Source organism: Perognathus longimembris, chromosome 5, assembly GCF_023159225.1.
Source record: "Perognathus longimembris pacificus isolate PPM17 chromosome 5, ASM2315922v1, whole genome shotgun sequence".
Taxonomy (NCBI): Eukaryota; Metazoa; Chordata; class Mammalia; order Rodentia; family Heteromyidae; genus Perognathus; species Perognathus longimembris.
The window spans coordinates 51,917,837-51,938,065 of record NC_063165.1 but is presented as its reverse complement, the minus strand read 5'-3'; the positions used below and the strand labels follow the sequence as shown (position 1 = coordinate 51,938,065).

The 20,229-nt window shown below is 44.4% G+C and overlaps 2 protein-coding genes across 2 annotated transcripts; one reads left to right on the top strand and one right to left on the bottom strand.

Moving 5' to 3' along the window:
* Nucleotides 1-204: 204 nt before the first annotated feature.
* Ncbp2as2 (NCBP2 antisense 2 (head to head)) lies at nt 205-995 on the bottom strand. The gene has a single exon (XM_048346882.1). The coding sequence runs from the start codon at nt 898-900 to the stop codon at nt 601-603; it is 300 nt and encodes a 99-aa protein (XP_048202839.1). The 5' UTR covers nt 901-995; the 3' UTR covers nt 205-600.
* A 60-nt stretch (nt 996-1,055) lies between these two features.
* Nucleotides 1,056-19,016, top strand: Ncbp2 (nuclear cap binding protein subunit 2). Its single transcript, XM_048346881.1, has 4 exons — nt 1,056-1,206; nt 7,351-7,532; nt 16,934-17,072; nt 18,537-19,016. The coding sequence occupies exons 1-4, from the start codon at nt 1,129-1,131 to the stop codon at nt 18,606-18,608; spliced, it is 471 nt and encodes a 156-aa protein (XP_048202838.1). The 5' UTR covers nt 1,056-1,128; the 3' UTR covers nt 18,609-19,016.
* The last annotated feature ends 1,213 nt before the right edge of the window (nt 19,017-20,229 follow it).

Below are 20,229 nucleotides of genomic sequence, written 5' to 3'. Positions count from 1 at the left end.
CTCAAAGCTAGTACTCTACCCCTTGAGCCACAGGGCCACTTCGGCTTTTTGTTTATGTGGTACTGAGGAATCGAACCCAGGTCTTCATGCATGCAAGCCCTATAGCACTAAGCCACATTCCCAGCACCCAGGCTGATAAATATTAACATAAATCCACAGCCCCCGGTGTTCCCAGTCCATCTTGATTGAGAAGTACCACGCTACTTAGGAGTAAGCTGACACGTTTAATGAGAGAGCTCGGCAGCTGCAGGTTTGTCTTTCCACCCACTATCTTATCTTCCCTGGAGGCAGCAACATGCTGCACCAGTGTAGTCCCGTTTGTAGAAGGCAGGCAGGCTGGCTGGGTGGCTGTGGGTCCATGGCTGTCGTACGGGCAGTGCCCGGGTCCAGTCTATACCTGCCAGGCTTAGGGATCTTTCTCCAATCTCAGGGCCTCAACGTGGATATGGGTTTGGCCAGAGTTCTTGGCGAGACGTCTGAAGACCGAGGACCTCAGAATCCGAATGCATGCGCGGTGTCCTAGAGAACTCCTTCACGCCAAGGTCAGGGTGAAGCAGAGAAGGGAAAGTCGGTGACCTCGGCCAGGCCCAGCCACAGAGCTTAAGAGCGTGTGCCCGGGCCCTTCTGGCGACCCGGTGGCGGTCGGGGACGGTCCCGGAGGCCGTGGCGCAGTTCCTGGGAGAAGGTGTCGCGGAAGCGTACGGCGCGGCGGCCCAGGAAGCCCACAGGACCAGCCGCGAGAGCGCGAATGCGGCGGGCCGCATCCTGGCCCCGCAGCTGCGCGTGGATCAGGGCGAAAGCTGTGAGCTGCGCCGCGCGCCGGATAGGCCGCGACTCGGACAGCCGCTCCACCAGCTGCGGGTTGTGCAGCAGAGCTGCCAGCAGCTGCCGGAGAACCATCCTCCCTCACCACGGAGCACCGGAACCCGGGACACTCAGCGCCCCGCCTTCCGACCCGCGTGGGACGACGGACACATCTGCGTCCGCGCGGCAAGATGACGTCACGGGCACGCCCTGATTGGACGCGAGATCTCCCACCTCTCACCGCCTGAGCCCTAGGTTTCCGCTTCCGCCTCGGCGGCCAGCGTGTTTCCCGAGCCGTGGCGTTCTTCTCCGCCTCTCGGCGCTATGTCTGGCGGCCTCCTGAAGGCGCTGAGCAGTGACTCCTACGTGGAGCTCAGCCAGTACCGCGACCAGCACTTCCGGGTGAGGACAGCGGGCCGCGAGCGGGGCCAGCCCTGAGTCAGAGCTCTGAGAAATGGTGTACACTTATCTCATTGTGTCGTCCCCGCTCTGCTGGCGTCGGGAAGCGCGTTGTGGGTCCCGGTGCCCACGGGGAGGCCGCAGCTGGATGCGGAAGACTGTTTGGATAAGGCACTTTCTCTCATAAGGAGTTGGGGACTGGCTTGTTCATTCTCTGGCTTCCACTGCCAGTACCTAGACCAGTGCAGAAGGCTGGAGCCATGGGAAGAGTGGTGGCTCTGTCTTCACGGGCAAAAGTGTGCGGTGAGAAGGAGATCACTCCCCAGGGTATGTGGAGGTGACCCAGGCACTGGAAGCCCCGTCTTTCTCCTGTAGGATGGTGCTATAAATCCTACTCGCGGGCAGGAGGCTCCCAAGTTTGAGTTCTGACTCTTAGGGAGGAGACAAGCCCTGCTAGGCACTCTGAGTGTGTCCAGTGCCGAGATCAGAAGAGGGACATTAATTATTTGGAGTGCTGAGAATCAAATATCTCCAGACCAGACAAATTTACGTATAGTTTATGCCATAGTGTGTTTTGTGGAAAATGACTACAGGTGAGGGTTTTTTGTTGTTGTTGTTTTGTATCATTAAGGGCAGGGGTGGAAGAGGAGAAGCAGCAATCAATCCAAGTTAGTATACTTAAGTGCTATTCTGAAGACTTCCCATGGCTAGGGGCTGGATCAAGTGATGGAGCACTGCCCTGTTCTAATTCTACTTCTGGCTATTACATGAATAGATTATGTATGTACGTAAAAGCAAATAGAAGTCTTCTAAGACTTAATGGGAAAGTTTTGTACTCTAAAGAACTCAATCCTTGATTGATGGCAGGTAAATGGAAACAAGCAAAACTCACAGCATAAAGGATAAATGGAGTGTGGGGCAACTAGTGAGGATTCAGAAAAGGGAGATCCCTTGTGGCTTGGAAAGTGAGTGAACATAGGAGAAGGTAGACCTGGGGACTTGGAAAACGTGTTAGGAGGAGGGAAAAGGAGATTTACTTTCGAGGCCAAATTGAAGAGGCTTTTAAATCCACTCTGTTGTGCCAAGTCGCGAAACCACCACCAAGAAGACCACCGAGACTCAGACATTCCGGAATGCAAAAGCAAGGCAAGGCTTTATTTAAGCGAGCTGCAACTCAGGCCTCGTCCTACCCACCGACACAGCGGAGGTTAGGAGGGAGCCACGAGCTGTGATTACACAGGGTTTATAAAGGCAAAGAACAAAGTTACAACAATCAGGTGTTCAAGCAAGCAAGATTAGGACACAGGTACAAATCTGATTGGCTCAGGGTTCGAGGCATTCTAGGGGTGGTCAGAGTTAAGCATTCCTAGCGGTTAGAGTTCTAGACCGACTGGGCCCTAATGGGCTTGTCCTGGGTTTGCTCACAGGGCCTGCTTATCTCAGGTTCGCGTGGTAAAGTGGGGTTCACGTGGTAAAATGGGGCCTGACTTCAAAGTCTGGCACTTCAACTCCACAGGTTGTTGTTTTTTGTTTTTAGTTGTTGTGTTGTGCCAGTCCTGGACTTGAACTCAGGGCCTGGGCACTGAGCTATTTTGCTCAAGGTTATAGCACACACAAGGTCAACTGGAGTTTCCTGCCTGTGCTGGTAGTTCTCAGATCTCTGCCTCCTGAATAGTTAAGATTACAGGCATGAGCCACCAGTGCCTGGTGAACGCCATAGATTCTTTTTTGTTTTGTTTTGTTTTTTGCTAGTCCTGGGGCTTGAACTCAAGGCCTGACCACTGTCCCTGAGCTGCTTTTTGCTCAGACTAGCACTCTACCACTTGAGCCACAGCCCCACTTCTGGCCTTTTCTGTTTATGTGGTGTTGAGGAATCAAACCCAGGGCTTCATGCTTGCTAGGTAAGCACTCTACCACTAAGCCATATTCCCAGCTCAAAACTCCACTGTTTTTAAGTGCTTACTATGTACCAAGCATAATTTTCAGTGCTTCCATTTTTAAAGTTCTTAATCTCTTTAGACCACATAGCCATCTTAAATTTAAACACATTACAAGATTAAAAATGTGGATTCATCTCTAAAGCCAATAGCTTTCTTTAGATAGTAAGAGCTATTGTCTTGTGGAATTACTGGTATACTTAATGAAATCCATATTAATATCATCCCTTAAGTAAAGTACATAAGTCACAGTTGTCTTAAGTCATAGGCTGTTTGACAGTACTTACACATTGAAGAAAAGTAGAAAAAGATACTTCTTGCCCCTAATTTTAACAGATTGGTACTGAAAAGTGAAACTGCTAGCCAGACATGGTAGTATAATCCCATAGGCCAGTTACTTGGGAAGCTGAAGCAAAAAGATCACAAGTTTAAGGTTAGCCTGGGCAACACAAAAGACCTGTCTCTTCCCACCCCCCCACCCCCGGTTGAGGGGCTTGAACTCAGGGCCTCGGTGCTGTCCCTGAGCTCTTTTGGCCAAGGCTAGTGCTCCACCACTTTGAGCCATAGCGTGATTTTTTGAGTGGTTTTCTAGTTTTTGAGTGGCTAATTGGAGATGAGTCTCAAGGAGACTTTTCTGCCCAGATTGACTTTGACCCACAACCCTCAGATCTCAGCCTCTTGAGTAGCTAGGATTATAGGTGTGAGCCACCAGCACCGGCTAAGACTTCCCATCTCAAAAACAAAAACTGGCCGAGTGAGGTGGCTCACGCCTGTAATCCTAGCTACTCAGGATATTGAGATCTGAGGCTCAAGGTTCCAAGCTAGCCCAGGCTGGAAAGTCCATGAGACTCCTATCTCCAATTAATCACCAAAAAGCTGGAAGTGGAGCTGTGGCTCAAGTGGTAGAGTGGCAGCCTACAGTGGGGGGAGGGGGTGGGAGAGAGAGAGAGAAAGTTTTGTGAGTGTATGTGCTCATCCTGGGGCTTGAACTCAGGGCCTGGGTGCTGTCCCTCAGCTTTGTTCTCAAGGCTAGCACTATACCACCTGAACCACAGCTCCACTTCTAGTTTTCTGGTGGTTAATTGGAGTTAAGAGTTTTATGGACTTTCCTGCCTGGGCTGGCTTTGAACCTCAATCCTCAGATCTGAGTCTCAGTAGCTAGGATTACAGGCATGAGCCACCAGCACCTGACTGACATCTGGCTTTTTGATGATTAATTGGAGATGAGTCTCAGCGTTTACTGCCCAGGCTGGTTTCAAACTGTGATTCTTAGATCTCAGCCTCCTGAGTAACTACCATTATAGGCTTGAGCCACTGGCCCACTACTGACTGGGGATTAAATTCAGGGCTTTGCTTGCCTAGCAAACTTGACCCATACCCTCAATTTGTCAGAGCTTTTGTTCTTAGTAATTACTAAACTTTCTCCTACATACAGAGAAAAATAATGTGAGTGTGCAGATCATCCAAGTCATTGTTGGACTGACAAGATCTCTATTGGAGTTATTACAAGGGAAATGCTATCTCTGAAGATTTTTTTTTTCCTTCTGAGGATTAAAAAAAGCATTTTTAAGATATTAGGTCAGGGTTTGGAATTGAAACTTGCAATTAGAGAAGGATCATATAAACATGTGGAAATGTAACAGTAAAACCCCCTTTGTATAACTAATGTAAATTAATTTACAAAAGAAGGATTGGCTGGGAATTTGTGGCTCACACCTGTAATCCTAGCTACTTAGGAGGCTGAAGTCTGAGGATCATAATTCAAAGCTAACCCAGGCAGGAAAATCCGTAACACTCACTCATATCTCCAATTAAATACCAAAAAGCTGGAAATGGTGCTGTGGCTCAAAGCAGTAGACTTGAACACAAAAGCTCAGGAATAGTGCTCAGACCCTGGGTTCAAGAGCCAGGACTGGAACATGTGCGTGCACACGCATACACATACACGTTTGCATGTGTGTAAGCACTTCATGGAATGTGGACACTCCCTTTTTAAAAAGGGATTTGTGGATTGGGATGATGAGAGAATTGGATTTCCAAATCAGAATTAATGCTTGTCATATTTTATCAGTATTATTTTAGCAAGAGCCTCCTCCCCCCTTTTTTTGGTGCTAATACTGGATCTTGATCTCGTTTGTCTTTTTTAAAAAAAGTCATGGCTAGGGCTGGGGATATGGCCTAGTGGCAAGAGTGCTTGCCTCATATACATGAAGCCCTGGGCTCAATTCCCCAGCACCACATATATAGAAAATGGCCAGAAGTGGCACTGTGGCTCAGTGGCAGAGTGCTAGCCTTGAGCAAATAGAAGCCAGGGACAGTGCTCAGGCCCGGAGCCCAAGGCCCAGGACTGGCCAAAAAAAAAAGTCATGGCTAGCCAATAAAAACGAGGGCTGAGAATGTGGCTTAGTGGTAGAGTGCTTGCCTAGCATGCTTGAAGCCCTGGGTTTGATCCCTCAGCACCACATAAACAGAAAAGGCCGGAAGGGGTGCTGTGGCTCTAGTGGTAGAGTGCTAGCCTTGAGCAGAAGGAAGCCAGGGACAGTGCTGAGGCTCTGAGTCCAAGCCCCAGGACTGGCAAAAAAAACCAACAAATAAAAATGACCCTGAGGGGCTGGGAATATGGCCTAGTGGTAAAGTGCTCACCTTGTATACATGAAGCCGTGGGTTTGATTCCTCAGCACCACATATATAGAAAAAGCTGGAAGTGGCGCTGTGGCTCAAGTGGTAGAGTGCTAGCCTTGAGCAAAAAAAAAAGAAGCCAGGGACAGTGCTCAGGCCCTGAGTTCAAGCCCCAGGACTGGCAAAAAACAAAAACAAAAACAAAACACCCAAAAAACAAACAAAAAGAGACCCTGAGATACCACCTTACCCCAGTCAAAATGGCCAATACAACAACAAATGTTGGTGGGGATGTGGAAAAAAGGAACCCTACTGCACTACTAGTGGGAATGTAAACTTATATGAGTACTCTGGAAGCAGTCTGGAGGTTCCTCAAAAAACTAAACATAGACATACCCTACGAACCAGCCATAACACCCCTAGGCATTTACCCTGAGCAACAAGAACCAGGATATGGCAAGGACACCTGCACCCCCGTGTTCACTGCTGCACTGTTCACAATAGCCAAGATATAGAAACAACCCAGATGCTCCACTACAGATGAATGGATCCAAAAATGTGGGACCAGTATACAATGGACTTTTACACAGTTGTTAGAAAAGATAAAATAATGGCATTCACAGGGAAATGGATGGAACTAGAACAAATCATGTTGAGCGAGGTAAGCCAAGATCGGAGAGAGAAATGGCACATGTTCTCCCTAATATGTGGATGTTAGGTTTAAAATGCAACAAGATCTGACAAAGCAAACAGGACTCAAGATACCTATACACAATGAGACCAAAAGAGAAAAGCACCAAATTGTAATACCAAGCACATCTTCATATGTATATAAAATAATATGCATACTGAAAAGAACCCCAAAGACAAAGGCCTCTTCTTAATTTCTTATTGTTTTTAGATAGCTCTGTATTCCTTATGTGATATATGCTGTATACACGCACACATCTGAGGGAAGATGGGAGGAAGGCACAGTATCAGTGGAAAGCAGGTGAAAAAGTACAGCACAGGGGCCCATCAGCTGCACTGGACATTGATGAAAGTGAACTAATCAATTAATGGGCCGAGATGGGAGGGAGGGAATGAGAGAGTCAGGGAACTGCTGATACTAAGCAAAAGGAAAGAAAGTACTTATCACTTGATAAATATAAAGGTAACCGCTGTATATCACTTCTAAAACAATTAAATCAGGGCTGGGACTGCGGCTTAGTGATAGAGTGCTTGCCTCCCATATATGAAGCCCTGGGTTCGATTCCTCTGTACTACATATGTAGAAAAAGCTGGAAGTGGTGCTGTGGCTCAAGTGGTAGAGTGCTAGCCTTGAGCAAAATCAGCTCAGGGACAGTGGCCAGGTCCTGAATTCAAGCCCCAGGACTTACCAAAAAAAAAAAAAATCATGGCTAGCAGTTTTCTGCTTGAGCCATGTTTCTGGCTCTGGTGTTTTAGAGATGTCTGACCAGCCTAGCTTTTAACTATGATCCTCAGATCTCACCTTCCTGAGTAACTAGGATTATAGGCATGAGATACCAAGCTTAAGCTGAGGTTTTTTGTTTGTTTGTTTTAAGTAGTAATGCTTGTCTCTGAATTTTAGGGGGACAATGAAGAACAAGAAAAACTACTGAAGAAAAGCTGTACTTTGTACGTTGGAAATCTTTCCTTTTATACAACTGAAGAACAAATTTATGAGCTCTTCAGCAAAAGTGGTGACATAAAGAAGATCATTATGGGCCTGGATAAAGTGAAAAAAACAGCATGTGGATTTTGTTTTGTAGAGTATCCTTCCAGGGTGTCTAATATAGATGTCAAAGCTGCTGAGATGTAGATCCAAGTGTGGAGCAGGGGGAGAGGGAGAGAGAGAGTGATGGTACTGGGGCTTGAATTTATGGTCTCACATCCTTATTTGGCTTTTTCACCTAAGACTGGTGCTCTACCACTTTAGCCATGCTTCCATTTGTGAGTGATTATTTTTGAAAACTGAAGTGTTAGTTTATTAGCATCCCTACACTTCTCTCTACCTCTTCTTTCTAGATGGTTACACTCTTACATTAGGGAAAACAGGTAATAATTACATTCTATTCTGAATTACGTGTTTTGTTCATTGTTGATATTTTAAGAAAAACAACTGTCCATTATCCAAAATATGTGCCTTTTGTGTTAAAAAAAATATTGCCCAGGACAGGAGTTGTGACTCAAATGGCAGGATGCTTACCTAGCAAAGGCAAGGCCCTGAGTTCAATCTGCATTATTGGAGGTAGAGAGGCAGATAAATTACCCTAAAGGTATAGAGAAAATGAAAACCCCACACCACTCCAACCACTAACTGCTTTTCTCAGAAGAAGTTACCTATTGAATGTATTTTGAGAAGTAATCCTATTGGTATGTGGTAATGTACTGCATGTTGCTTTTTGTTCTTTTTTTCCCCCAGTGCTGGGAATTTAAACTCAGGTCCTTATATATACTAGGAAGCTACTACTGTGCTATATCCCCATTCCCCCACTTGTGGTTTTTATTTTTTTTATTTTTTTATTTTTATTATTAATTGAACATAAATTTTTTTACAAGGTGTTGTGCAAAGAGGGTGCAGTTACATAGTAGGGCAGTGTGTACATTTCTTGTGATATCTTACAACCTGTTTTTCCATCCCTTGTCTAGGTCAGGTAGATACATATGCAATATACAATGTATCAAGCACATATACAGTGTTCACAGACTTGGTCTCTACTGTCTCTCCGTCTCCCTTTGTTAACAGTCATATATCAGGGAGATCATGCCCCTTTGTTTTCTGTGTTCTAGGCTTGTCTCACTCAACATTATTTGTTCGAGTTCTGACCATTTCCCTGCGAATAACAATATTTCACCATTCCTAATCGCTATGTAGTATTCCATTGTGTATAAGTACCATATTTTTTGGATCCATTCGTCTGTGGAGGGGCATCTGGGTTGTTTCCATATTTTGGCTATTGTGAATTGTGCCGCGATAAACATCGAAGTACAAATGTCTTTTTGATATCTTGGGTTTTGCTGTTTAGGATAGATGCCTAGGAGTGGTATGGCTGGGTCATAGGGTAGGTCTATATTGAGCTTTTTGAGAAACCTCCATACTGTTCTCCAAAGTGGTTGTACTAATTTGCACTCCCACCAACAATGGAGAAGGGTTCCTCTTTCCCACAGCCCCTCCAGCATTTGTTGTTTCCTGAGTTCAGAGTATAGGCCATTCTAACTGGGGTGAGGTGGTATCTCAGGGTTGTTTTTATTTGCATTTCCTTTACTAGCAAGGATGTTGAGCATTTCCTCATGTGTTTCTTTGCCATTTTTATATCTTCTCTTGTGAAGTCTCTCTTTAGCTCTTTTGCCCATTTCCTAATAGGTTTATTGGGCTAGTAGGGGCTTAGTTTTTTGAGTTCTCTGTAGATGACAGATATCAGGCCTTTGTCTGTTGCTGTGCTGGTAAATATCCTTTCCCATATCGTTGGCTGTCTTTCTATTTTGGTGGCTATGACCTTAGCTGTGCAGAAACTTTTTAATTTGTAGTAGTCCCATTTGTTGAGTCTTTCCCCTATTTGTTGTGCCCCTGGGACTCTATTCAGGAAGTTCCTTCCTGTGCCTATAAGTTCTAGTGTCTTTCCTACTCTGTCCTTCAGTAGTTTCAAGGATTCAGGTCTGATATTGAGGTCCTTGATCCATTTTGAGTTGATCTTGGTGCATGGTGATAGGCTTGGGTCTACTTTGAGTTTTCTGCATATGGCTGCCCAGTTCTCCTAGCACCAGTAGTTGAAGAGGCTATGTTTATTCCATTGTATGTCTTTAGCTCCTTTGTCGAATATCAGTTGGCTGTAAGAGTGCGGTTTTATTTCTGGGTCTTCAATTCTAATCCACTGGTCTTCCGATCTGTTTTTATACCAATACCATGCTGTTTTTGTTATGATGGCCTTGTAGTAGAGCTTGAAGTCTGGTATGGTGATACCTCCTGCACTATTTTTTTTGCCTAGAATTGCTTTGGCTATTCTAGGCTTTTTGCTGTTCCATATGAATTTATGGATTGGTTTCTCTATTTCAGTGAAGAATGTGGCTGGGATTTTGATAGGTATTGCATTGAATTTGTATAACAATTTGGGCAATATGGCCATTTTCACTATATTGATTCTGCCTACCCATGAGCATGGGAGGTCTTTCCATCTCCTTGTGTCTTCTTTGATTTCCCTTATTAGATTTTTGTAGTTTTCATTGAATAGGTCCGTCACGTCCTTGGTTAAGTTGATCCCTAGGTACTTTATTCTGTTTTTGGCTACTGTAAATGGAATTGTTTCCATAATTTCCTTTTCTGTTTGTCTATTGCTGGTGTACAGAAAAGCTGCTGACTTTTGTGGATTGATTTTGTATCCTGCTACTTTGCCAAATTGGTTTATTAGGTGTAGGAGTTTGGGTACTGAGTTTTTTGGGTCCTTCAGATATAAGATCATGTCGTCTGCGAATAGGGATAACTTGATTTCTTCCTTGCCGATGTGGATCCCTTTGATGTCCTCCTCTTGCCTTATTGCTATGGCTAGGGATTCCAGTACTATGTTGAACAGAAGTGGGGAGAGTGGGCATCCTTGTCTTGTTCCTGAGTTTAGGGGGAATGATTTAAGTTTCTCTCCATTTAATATGATATTAGCAGTTGGTCTGTTGTATATGGCTTTTATTGTTTTGAGGAATGTTCCATCTATTCCTGTTCTCTCCAAAGCTTTTAATAGGTATGGGTGTTGTATTTTGTCAAAGGCTTTTTGGGCATCGACTGAGATAACAATGTAATTCTTAATTTTAGATCTGTTTATGTGGTGAATTACGTTGATTGATTTACGGATGTTGAACCATCCTTGTGACTGAGGGATGAAGCCTACTTGGTCATGAAGTATGATTTTCTTGATCAGTTTCTGGATCCTGTTAGCTAATATTTTATTGAGGAGCTTTGCGTCTGTGTTCATTAGTGATATTGGTCTGTAGTTCTCTTTTTTTGTTGGGTCTTTGCCTGGTTTGGGAATGAGTATGATATTAGCTTCATAGAATGAGTTTGGGATTTCTCCCTCTGTTTCTATTTCGCGGAAGAGTTTGAGGAGTATTGGTATTAGCTCCTCACTAAAGGTTTTGTAGAATTCGTTGGTGAATCCATCTGGGCCTGGGCTTTTCTTAGTAGGGAGGTTCTTGATTACCTCCTGTATCTCACCGTAAGTTATTGGTTTATTTAGTTGATTTATTTCTTCTTGGTTCAGTTTGGGCAGTTTGTACTTCTGTAAGAATTGATCCATTTCTGTAAAATTATTGTTTTTTGCTGAGTAGAGGTTTTGGAAATAGCTCCTTATGATTGTTTGAATATCACGTGTACTTGTTGTAATTTTTCCAGTGGAGTCCCTGATTTTACGTATATGAGTCTCTTCTCTTCTTTTTTTTTGTGAGTCTTGCAAGGGGTCTGTCAATTTTGTTTATTTTCTCAAAGAACCAGCTTTTAGTCTTATTTATTTGTTGAATGGTCTTTCTATTTTCAATCAGATTTATCTCTTCTTTAATCTTTGTGATCTCTCCCCTCCTAGTCGTTTTAGATTCTGTCATTTCTTGTTTCTCCAGTTGTTTTAGTTTCATCGTGAGGGTATTCACCTGCGCTGCTTCCATTCTTTTAATGTGGGTGCTGAGTGCAATGATCTTGCCCCTCAGTACTGCCTTAGCTGTGTCCCATAGGTTTCTTTGTGATGTGTTTTCATTGTCATTGTGGCTTATGAATTCGTTGATTTCATCTTTAATTTGGTCTGTGGCCCAAGTGTTGGATAGCAGCATGGGGTTTAGCCTCCAAGAGTGTGTATAGTGTCTGTGGTTTCCTTTGCTGTTGAGGGTTACCTTTAATCCACTGTGATCAGATATAATACATGGGATGACGTCAATACTTTTGTATTTGCTGAGGTTCTTTGTGTGGGCTATGACATGGTCTATTTTGGAATATGATCCATGGGCTGCTGAAAAGAAGGTGTATTGGGTCTCTGTAGGGTGAAAGGTTCTATATAGGTCTGTTAGATCCATTTGGGAAATGGTGTTATTTAGGTCCTCAGCTCCCTTACTAATCTTCTGAGTGTTGGATCTGTCTCTTGGAGAGAGAGGAGTATTATAGTCACCCACTATGATTGTGTTTGCGTCTATCTTGCTCTGTAATTCTGTGAGAATTTGCTTGACATATGTCGGGCCTCTTTTGTTCGGTGAGTATACATTTATCACCGTGATGTCTTGATTCTGGATTTTTCCTTGTATTAATATGTAGTGTCCTTCTTTGTCTTTTTGAGTGGACTTTAAAGAGAAGTCCAGCTTGTCTGAGATCAGAATGGCTACACCTGCCGTTTTGGTGGGTGCTTGGAGGATCTTGCTCCATCCTTTCATTCGAAGCCTGTTTTTGTCCCTTGCTGTAAGGTGGGTCTGTTGTAGACAGCAGATGTCAACTTTTTGTTTGCGAATCCATTCTGCCAGTCTGCTCCTCTTAATCGGGGAGTTTAAGCCATTTATATTTAAAGAGATCAGGGATAAGGGTGTTTTTGCTCCTTCCATTTTCTTGTTGGGCTGTTTTTTCCTCTTTTTTTTTCCTTCTTGTCTTTAGTGAGCTGGTCTTTCTGCTGGACTTTGGCTATTGAAGTTTCTGATTCGGTCTGTGTGTCTTTTACGATCTCTGTTGGGTGGGGTTCCCCTCTTAATATTCGCTGTAGGGCTGGTTTTTTATTCACATACTCCTTTAGCTCCTCTTTGGTGTGGAAAGATCTGGTTCTCCCTTCGAATGTGAACTCCAATTTCACTGGATATTTGATCCGAGGTTGTAAATTGTTATTCTGGAGTACTTGGATGGTGTTCTTCCACTCACTTCGAGCTTGCTAAGTTTGTGTGGATAAGTCGGATGTTATTCGAATCCTCTTCCCATTGAAAAAAGTTTCCTTCTTCGCTTTGGCTGAATTCAGAATTTGCTCTTTAATCTTGAGGTCTGTAGTCTTGAATATTATGTGCCTTGGGGTGGTTTTCCTGGGGTCTGGCCTGCCAGGTGTCCTATAGGCTTCGGTTACCTGGATGGGGTCCCCTGTGAGATTGGGGAAGTTTTCTGCAATAACTTTATTGAGAACATGATTAAGCCCTCTGTTCTGATATTTGGCTCCTTCTTCTATTCCAATTATGCGCAGATTATATCTCTTGTCTTTGTCTATTAGTTCCTGGATTAATCTTCCCTGAAGCTTCACCTTTTCTTGGAGTGTGGTCATTTTCTGGTTGTTGTCAGCTGCTTCATCGTCCAGGCGAGAGATTCTGGATTCTATATGGTCCACTCTTTGTGTTATGGTTTCAATTGCGGAGTTTATGGATGTCAGAGAGCTAGCTATTCATGGTTGTCATATCAGCTCTGATCGTGGAAATTTCTTCCTTTAAAGAGTTGTATTTTAAATCTATTTTTTCATGCATTTCAATTCTCAGGATGTGGAGATTTTCTTTAAAGGCGGCTTGCATTGTATCCATTTTTGCTTCCATTTCTTTAAATGAGGCTTGCATTGTATCCATTTTTGCTTCCATTTCTTTCTTGGCTTCCTGGGTGTCCTTCCAGATTTCCGCTCTAAACTCCTGGAATTGTTTTCTGATTTCATTTCTGACGCTTTCGATCATTCCTGTTAACATGGCCTCATTTGCTTTTTTAGTCGCCATCTCCTCTTCAGTCGTGCTGCTTTTTGGAGCTGGCGAGTTGGCTTGTCCTTTGATGAACTGAGTTATGTTTCTTTGTGATTTGCGCATCTGGAAATCTGGGTGGCTTCTCAGGTTTGTTTTGTAGCTCTTTCCTCCCTCCTGTGTAGGCGTATCTCCGGCAGCAGGTGCTGCCGCTGTGGCCCCGCCCACCAGTGCAGGGTACATGCCTACCAGAGCGGGCGCTGTCGCCGGGGGCCCAGCCCTCCTGTGCGCTGTTGTCCACTACAACATGCACTTTAGCGGGATATGCCTCCCAGAGCGAGTCCTGGGTTGTTGGGTTGTGCTTGCGCCCTCCCGCGAGTCCGTTGGGGGGGGGGGGGCGGTATGTGTGGGGCCCAGTGGGATCGACTGTCCGGGTGTGGCTTGGCACCCTCAGACCTCGCCTCCGCTGCGGGGGAGGGGGGGACGTGATCAGGCTCAGGTGACCCTGCTGGGCTGGTATTGCCCACCAGCGCCTGTGATTTTAGTTGTAAGAGTCCGCAAGGTCCAGGCGCCTCGGGTGGGGCTTGCCCTGCCGGCCGTCCCCGGCCCGTTGGGAAGGGGACGGGGCCGGTTCTGCCAGTTCAGGAACCTGTGGGGGCTTGGGGCTGTTCCGCCCTTCCCCTGCTAAACTGGCTTCCCAGCGCCTGATGGGAGCTTCCCGCCTGATTTGGGGGTTCTTTGTTCCCTCGGGAGTGGGGAGGGGGAGGGAGGGAGATCTAGCTTCTTTTCGGGCTTGGGTCTCCCGTTGGGGGAAGGGATTATGGGGGACTCACTTTTGCTGCTTTGTGTGTGTGAACCACGCAGCCGTTGGCCCTTCAGGGGTTGGCGAAGTGTCGTGGTGGCTTCCCTGGTTCCCTCTTTCTGCCGCGCTGGGTTCCCTTGTCCGAATCCGGTGTGGACCCGACCTTCTCGTCGCTGCCGGTGTGTGTCTTGGTCCGCACCCTGCCTTGTGTCCGTGGGGTCTCCCGCTATATGAATTCTGCGCTCCTGGCAGCCTGTCTGCCGATCGCCGGGTTCCCCTTTCCCAGCCTGACCCTGTTTGGGCCAGGGTCGGCTGGTGGGGGGAGGGTGCCCCGGTGAATCTCCAGCTCCGTGTAGGTTTTCGGTTCTTCTTTTTTGCTCCTTTTTGTTTTCCTGCGTTTCTCCACTGCTTCTGGATGCTGGTTTTGCTGGGTTCTTGATGGGGTGTTGGGTGTTGGAGTTCCCAGCTCGCTATTCAGTTGGTGCGAGTCGGGGTGCCTCCCTATTCTTTCGGCGCCATCTTTCTCTCCACTTGTGGTTTTTAAAATATATTTTTCTTCAAGTATGGTATTGCCTAGGCTGGCCCCAAACTACTGAGTTCAGTATCAACAAGCAGTACCACTACACTCAGCAACAAAATTTTGGTGTCTTGATTTGGGCTGGCGGGGGGGGGGGGGGTAACCAAACTTCTTGTATCTCCAGATGTAAGATAAGCTTTCTCAGCTGGGAATATGGCCTAGTAGTAAAGTGCTCACCTCGTATACATGAATCCCTGGGTTCGATTCCTCAGCACCACATATATAGAAAAAGCCGGAAGTGGCGCTGTGGCTCAAGTTGTAGAGTGCTAGCCTTGAGCAAAAGGAAGCCAGGGACAGTGCTCAGGTCCTGAGTTCAAGCCCCAGGACTGACAAAAAAAGCAAAACAAAAAAAAAATAAAACAAGCAATAAAAGATAAGCTTTCTCAGGTTTTGACTTCTGACTGCAGTGGCATAAAAAGAGTTCACATGGCACAGGGAAAAAAGGATAAGACAATGAGCTCCATCTGGTAGATAAGCAGACCAACAGTCATGATGAGTGCCCAAAAGAAAGGCAGCTATGGACAGCTGGCTTTTGTTTGTTTTTTTTTGTTTTTGTTTTTGTTTGTTTTTTTTTTTTGGCCAGTCCTGGGCCTTGGACTCAGGGCCTGGGCACTGTCCCTGGCTTCTTCCCGCTCAAGGCTAGCACTCTGCCACTTGAGCCACAGCGCCGCTTCTGGCCGTTTTCTGTATATGTGGTGCTGGGGAATCGAACCTAGGGCCTCGTGTATCCGAGGCAGGCACTCTTGCCACTAGGCTATATCCCCAGCCCTTGTTTGTGTTTTGAACATTTATTGTGTTTATTTCAGCATCCAACATATTCAGCAGAATTTCTTCCTGTGGTGAGGTTTGAACTTGGAGCCTTGAGCTTGCTAGGCAGGTACTTTACTATTTAAGCAATCTCTCCAGCTAGACAGAAACTTTCTGAATGCCTAATATGTTCTAGGCATTGTCTGGATGTTTACTAAAATTTTACTAAATATTTCCCTATTTGTGTAGTTAAATACCAAAAAACCAGCATCTTCCAAAACCTAAGAGGTTTTAAAAATAAATTATACTAAGTAGATCTGATTAGACAAGGTTGTGATTGGCTGTGAGAGTACTTCAAATTTTTCTTTCTAATGAAATGCGGTGGAATAGCTGGTGGCTCACACCTGTTATCCTAGCTACTCAGGAGGCTGAGATCTAAGGATCACAGTTCAAAGCCAGTTCAGGCAGGAAAGTCTATAAGACTCATCTCCAATTAACCACTAGAAAACTGGAAGTGGTATTGTAGCTCAAGTGGTAGAGTGCTAGCCTTGAGCAAATGGCCCCTGAGCTCAAACCCCACGACCAACCAAAAAGAAGAAGAAATGGTGTGGGAACTCCATATACACCATGACCCTTTTTCCTCCATTTTAGAATATTGAGGATTGGATCTACACCATCCAGCAGTTTGAGTTACATTCTAGGATCAGGTCCTCTCTCTTTTTTCACTTGGAGATAGGGTTTTACTTTGTAGCCTATAGCCCATGCTGGCAACAAATTCCATATGTAGCTCAGGCTGGCCTTGTTTGTTCCCCCCTTTCATCTGCCTTAGCACATTAAGGCTGAGATTACATACACTGTCATTCCCAGCCAAATCTTTTTATGAAGGTAGTTCTTGGATAAAATTTGTATGATTTGTGATCAATACCCACAATTAAACATTTTATGTTGTGCCAGCCAAAACATGAGGACAGATTAGGTGCTGGTGGCTCTTGCCTGTAATCTAGCTACTCAGGAGGCTGAGATCTGATTATCACTGTTCAGAGCCAGCCCCTGCAGGAAAGTCTGTGAGATGCTTATCTCCAAGCAACCACCCAAAATCGGCAGTGTCACTGTAGCTCCAAGTGGTAGAGCACTAGCCTTGAGTATAAGAGTTCAGACAGCACCCGGGCCCTGAGTTCAAGCCCCACGACCAAGCAAAAAAGAAACAAATGAGGACAATGGAATTAGACAATTAGCAGGAATAAACAGGAAATAATCACCAATGTTTCTCTGTATAAGTGTCATATTGCCTTTCCTAAGAGTTTCTGGAGTAACTTCCCCAACATGCTGTGCCAGCTGTTTTGAAATCACTGAGCTTCATTTAGATGATGCTTCCTTAATAAACTTGTGCTTAAGATACTACTCAAGAGCAGATGCAGAAAATGCTATGCGGTACATCAATGGAACTCGTCTGGATGACCGGATAATTCGCACAGATTGGGATGCAGGCTTTAAGGAGGGCAGGCAGTATGGACGTGGGCGATCTGGAGGCCAGGTATTTTGAAGTACTTTTGTGTCTTTTGAAGTGTCTGTGCTGAGCTTTGTCTGGGGTTCTAGTTTAAATGCAAGGTTTTTTGTTTTGTTTTGTTTTCCAGCTTTTGTCTATTCTTTTGCCTAGGCAAAAACCACCAACTAATTCTGATTAGATTTTATTTTTTGAGACAGGTTCCATGTATCCCATTATGGCTTGGAACTTGCTACAAGAGTCCTAGGTGGTCTCAAAACTCAAGATCTTTTTGCCTCTGCTTTTCAAGTGTTGAATGTTGGGATTACAAGCATGTGCCACTGTGCCTAATAATTTTGTTTTATCTTAGAAGGCCAGGTGTTTTGTCTCATGCCTGTAATCCTAACTACTCTGGAGGTAGAGAACAGAAGTTCACTTTTTGAGGCCACTTTAGACAAAAAGTTATAGGCCTCTGGGCACCCGTGGCTCACACCTACACCCCTACCTAGCCAGCTACTCAGGAGGTTGAGCTCTGAGGATCAAAGCCAGCCCGGGCAGAAAAGCCTCTTTGAGATTTTTTTTTTTTTGGGGGGGTGGGGTTTAAGCCCTGGGTTTGGGCACTGTCCCTGAGCTCTTTGGCTCAAAGCTAGTGCTCTACCGTTGAGCCATAGCTCCACTTCTGGTTTTCTGGTCGTTAAATGGAGATAAGAGTCTCACAGCCTTTCCCGCCTGGGCTGGCTTTGAAACACAGTCCTCAGATCTCAGCCTCCTGAGTAGCCAGGAACACAGGCATGAGCCACCGGCCTGGCCTGGCCATTGTGAGACTCTTATCTCCAAGAAACAACTCAAAAATCAGAAATGGCACTGTGGCTCAAAGTTTTATAAAGCCAACCTTGAGCAAAAGAGCTCAGGGACAGTGCCCAGTCTGTGAGTTCAAGCCCACAACCAACAACAAAAAAAGTAAGAGAGGAGGGGAGACAGACCTCATCTTACTAAGCCAGGCGTGGTGGTTCATGCCCTAATGTCTGTGATCCCAGCTATGAGGGAGGCAAAAATAGGGGGATTACTGCCATGGGTAAAAATGTAGGACCCTACTCCCATAAATAAGGCAGAAAAGCTAGGAGTGTAGCTCAAGTTGATAAAACAAGTACAGTGCCTTGAATTCAAATCCCAGTGCCTCCACCCAAAATACATAAATATGTGTATTTCTAAAAGCAATTGCAACTGTTATTAAACTTCTGTGTAGTATTTTCCCCCTGCAAGAGCTCTGACAGGAGCTCTTAGCAATACAGGAAGAAGAGTATAGTATATGGTAAATTATGTGTCTTATCCTATTATGTGCCAAGTGATTCTGTGGCCTAGTATGTTTCCCACCTGTGACTTGAGAACAAAAGCAAAATGCACTAAAATGAGTTATTTTAAGGACCTAATACTTATGTGTCTTCGGATGTCTGACATGGTTAGTTGTGGGAGATTAAGCCAATTTAATGCAGCGTTATGTTCTTTTCTATTAAGGTTCGAGATGAGTATCGGAAGGACTATGATGCTGGAAGAGGTGGCTATGGAAAACTGGCACAAAACCAGTGAGTGGTGAGAGTCTCATCATGTACAACTCGATCCTTTGGCCTGTTGAATTTGCTGAAGAATATTAGCCAAGGTCTGATCATTGTTTACTAAGCTAGAAGCCCCTTCATGGTTTTTCTCTGAAACCGTAAAAAGGACAGAATTCCTGACTAGTGCTTTTAATTCTGGTCTTAGAATTCTGGCCATGAGTCAGGTCATCAAAATGGTTTTATTACCAGCTCAGAAATTATATTCCTTAGCAATAGATTTGATCTGTAACACTGATTAACCTATTAACCAAAATTACATGTCTTTTTCTAATAGACTAGATAAGGGCAAAAACTTGTTTTACCATGCTCGAGTCTAAGAAGGTTCATCATTTTCATGGGGCCTGTAATGATATTTTTAAATTCGAAAAATTTTAAAGTAGATAGATTAAAAAGCATGAGATACATATAATAGGAGTTGGAAGAGTGGCTCAAGTGGTTTAGCCTAGGAAGCATGAGGTCCTGAGTTCAACTCTGTCTTCTCCTGTCCCCAAAAAGTGTACTAAATGGGGTTTTGTCATGTTGTATAGCTCTCCTCTAAATTAGGAACAGGTGTTTGGCAACTGGCTTTGTTTCCTAGGTTGAATTCCAATCTGTAAACTTAAGAGGTCAAAGACCTTTACAAATACTTGGCTTTTTTTTTTTTTTTGGTCGGTTGTGGGGCTTGAACCCTGGGCCTACACGCTGTCCCTGAGCTCTTCAGCTCAATGCTAGTGCTCTACCACTTGAGCCACGGCGGCACTTCCAAATAGTTGGCTTTTTAAAAGGTCTTGAGGATACTACTTGCTTTACTTCTGTGACTTACTTTTTCAAAAGATGTAAATGCTTTACCTAAAGCAAAAAGGAAAAAAAAAAAAAGCAAGTTTTTATTGTAACACAGAGAACCTCAGGTACCCTAAAATAAAGGAACAGGTGCACTGGCAATAGAAATGGAGTCAAATAGCAAGAGATCACCAGATAAGAGTTAAAATGTTGCCTTGACACTTGACATGGCTGTTTGAGCCATCAAATTTATTCTTTCCATTTCCAGAGTGATCTTGGAAACATCAAACAATTGTATTTTTTTTCACTGTTTTGTAGTACTGGGGATAGAGCTCAGGGCCCTGTACATGCCAGGCAAGTGCAATGTTGGAGGATTTAAGAAAGTACTTAACAAAAGCATCCAGAGATGTTTCCTGCAGAAAGTCTATTTCAGCCAATTGTCACGTTAAAGTCTGTTTTCATTTTTCCTAATTAGTGCTACTGAGGTTCAAGCCTTAATAGCTGGTCATTTCTACAGAGTGGAATCTAGTGAATTTACTGTGCATTTTGTAAAGCAAGAGGTAGTTTGTCTCTCATATGAAAAAGTCTTTTCATCCAGTAATGAAGTATCTTCTTTCACTAGTTTGTAAAGATTTGGGCTGAAGTACCTCAGTGTGAATATCTTAGATTCATGTTTATAGTAAGTGAATTCTTCTTTAATTTAAAACTGCTTGATTTTCTAAAGAGCTGCAACAATTGTAATGCTTTAAAAAATTATATTCAGTGAAGATACAGTTTCTGTTAAAATTTATTTTTACACTGTAGTTTGGATTAATGTATATTTTGTGGTAATGTAA

Coding starts and splice junctions, on each gene's coding strand:
- Ncbp2as2 (XM_048346882.1), bottom strand. CDS start 900: ATGGTTCTCCGGCAGCTGCTGGCAGCTCTGCTGCACAACCCGCAGCTG.
- Ncbp2 (XM_048346881.1), top strand. CDS start 1,129: ATGTCTGGCGGCCTCCTGAAGGCGCTGAGCAGTGACTCCTACGTGGAG. Junction 1,207..7,350: donor ACCGCGACCAGCACTTCCGG/GTGAGGACAGCG, acceptor TCTGAATTTTAG/GGGGACAATGAAGAACAAGA. Junction 7,533..16,933: donor TGTGGATTTTGTTTTGTAGA/GTATCCTTCCAG, acceptor CTTGTGCTTAAG/ATACTACTCAAGAGCAGATG.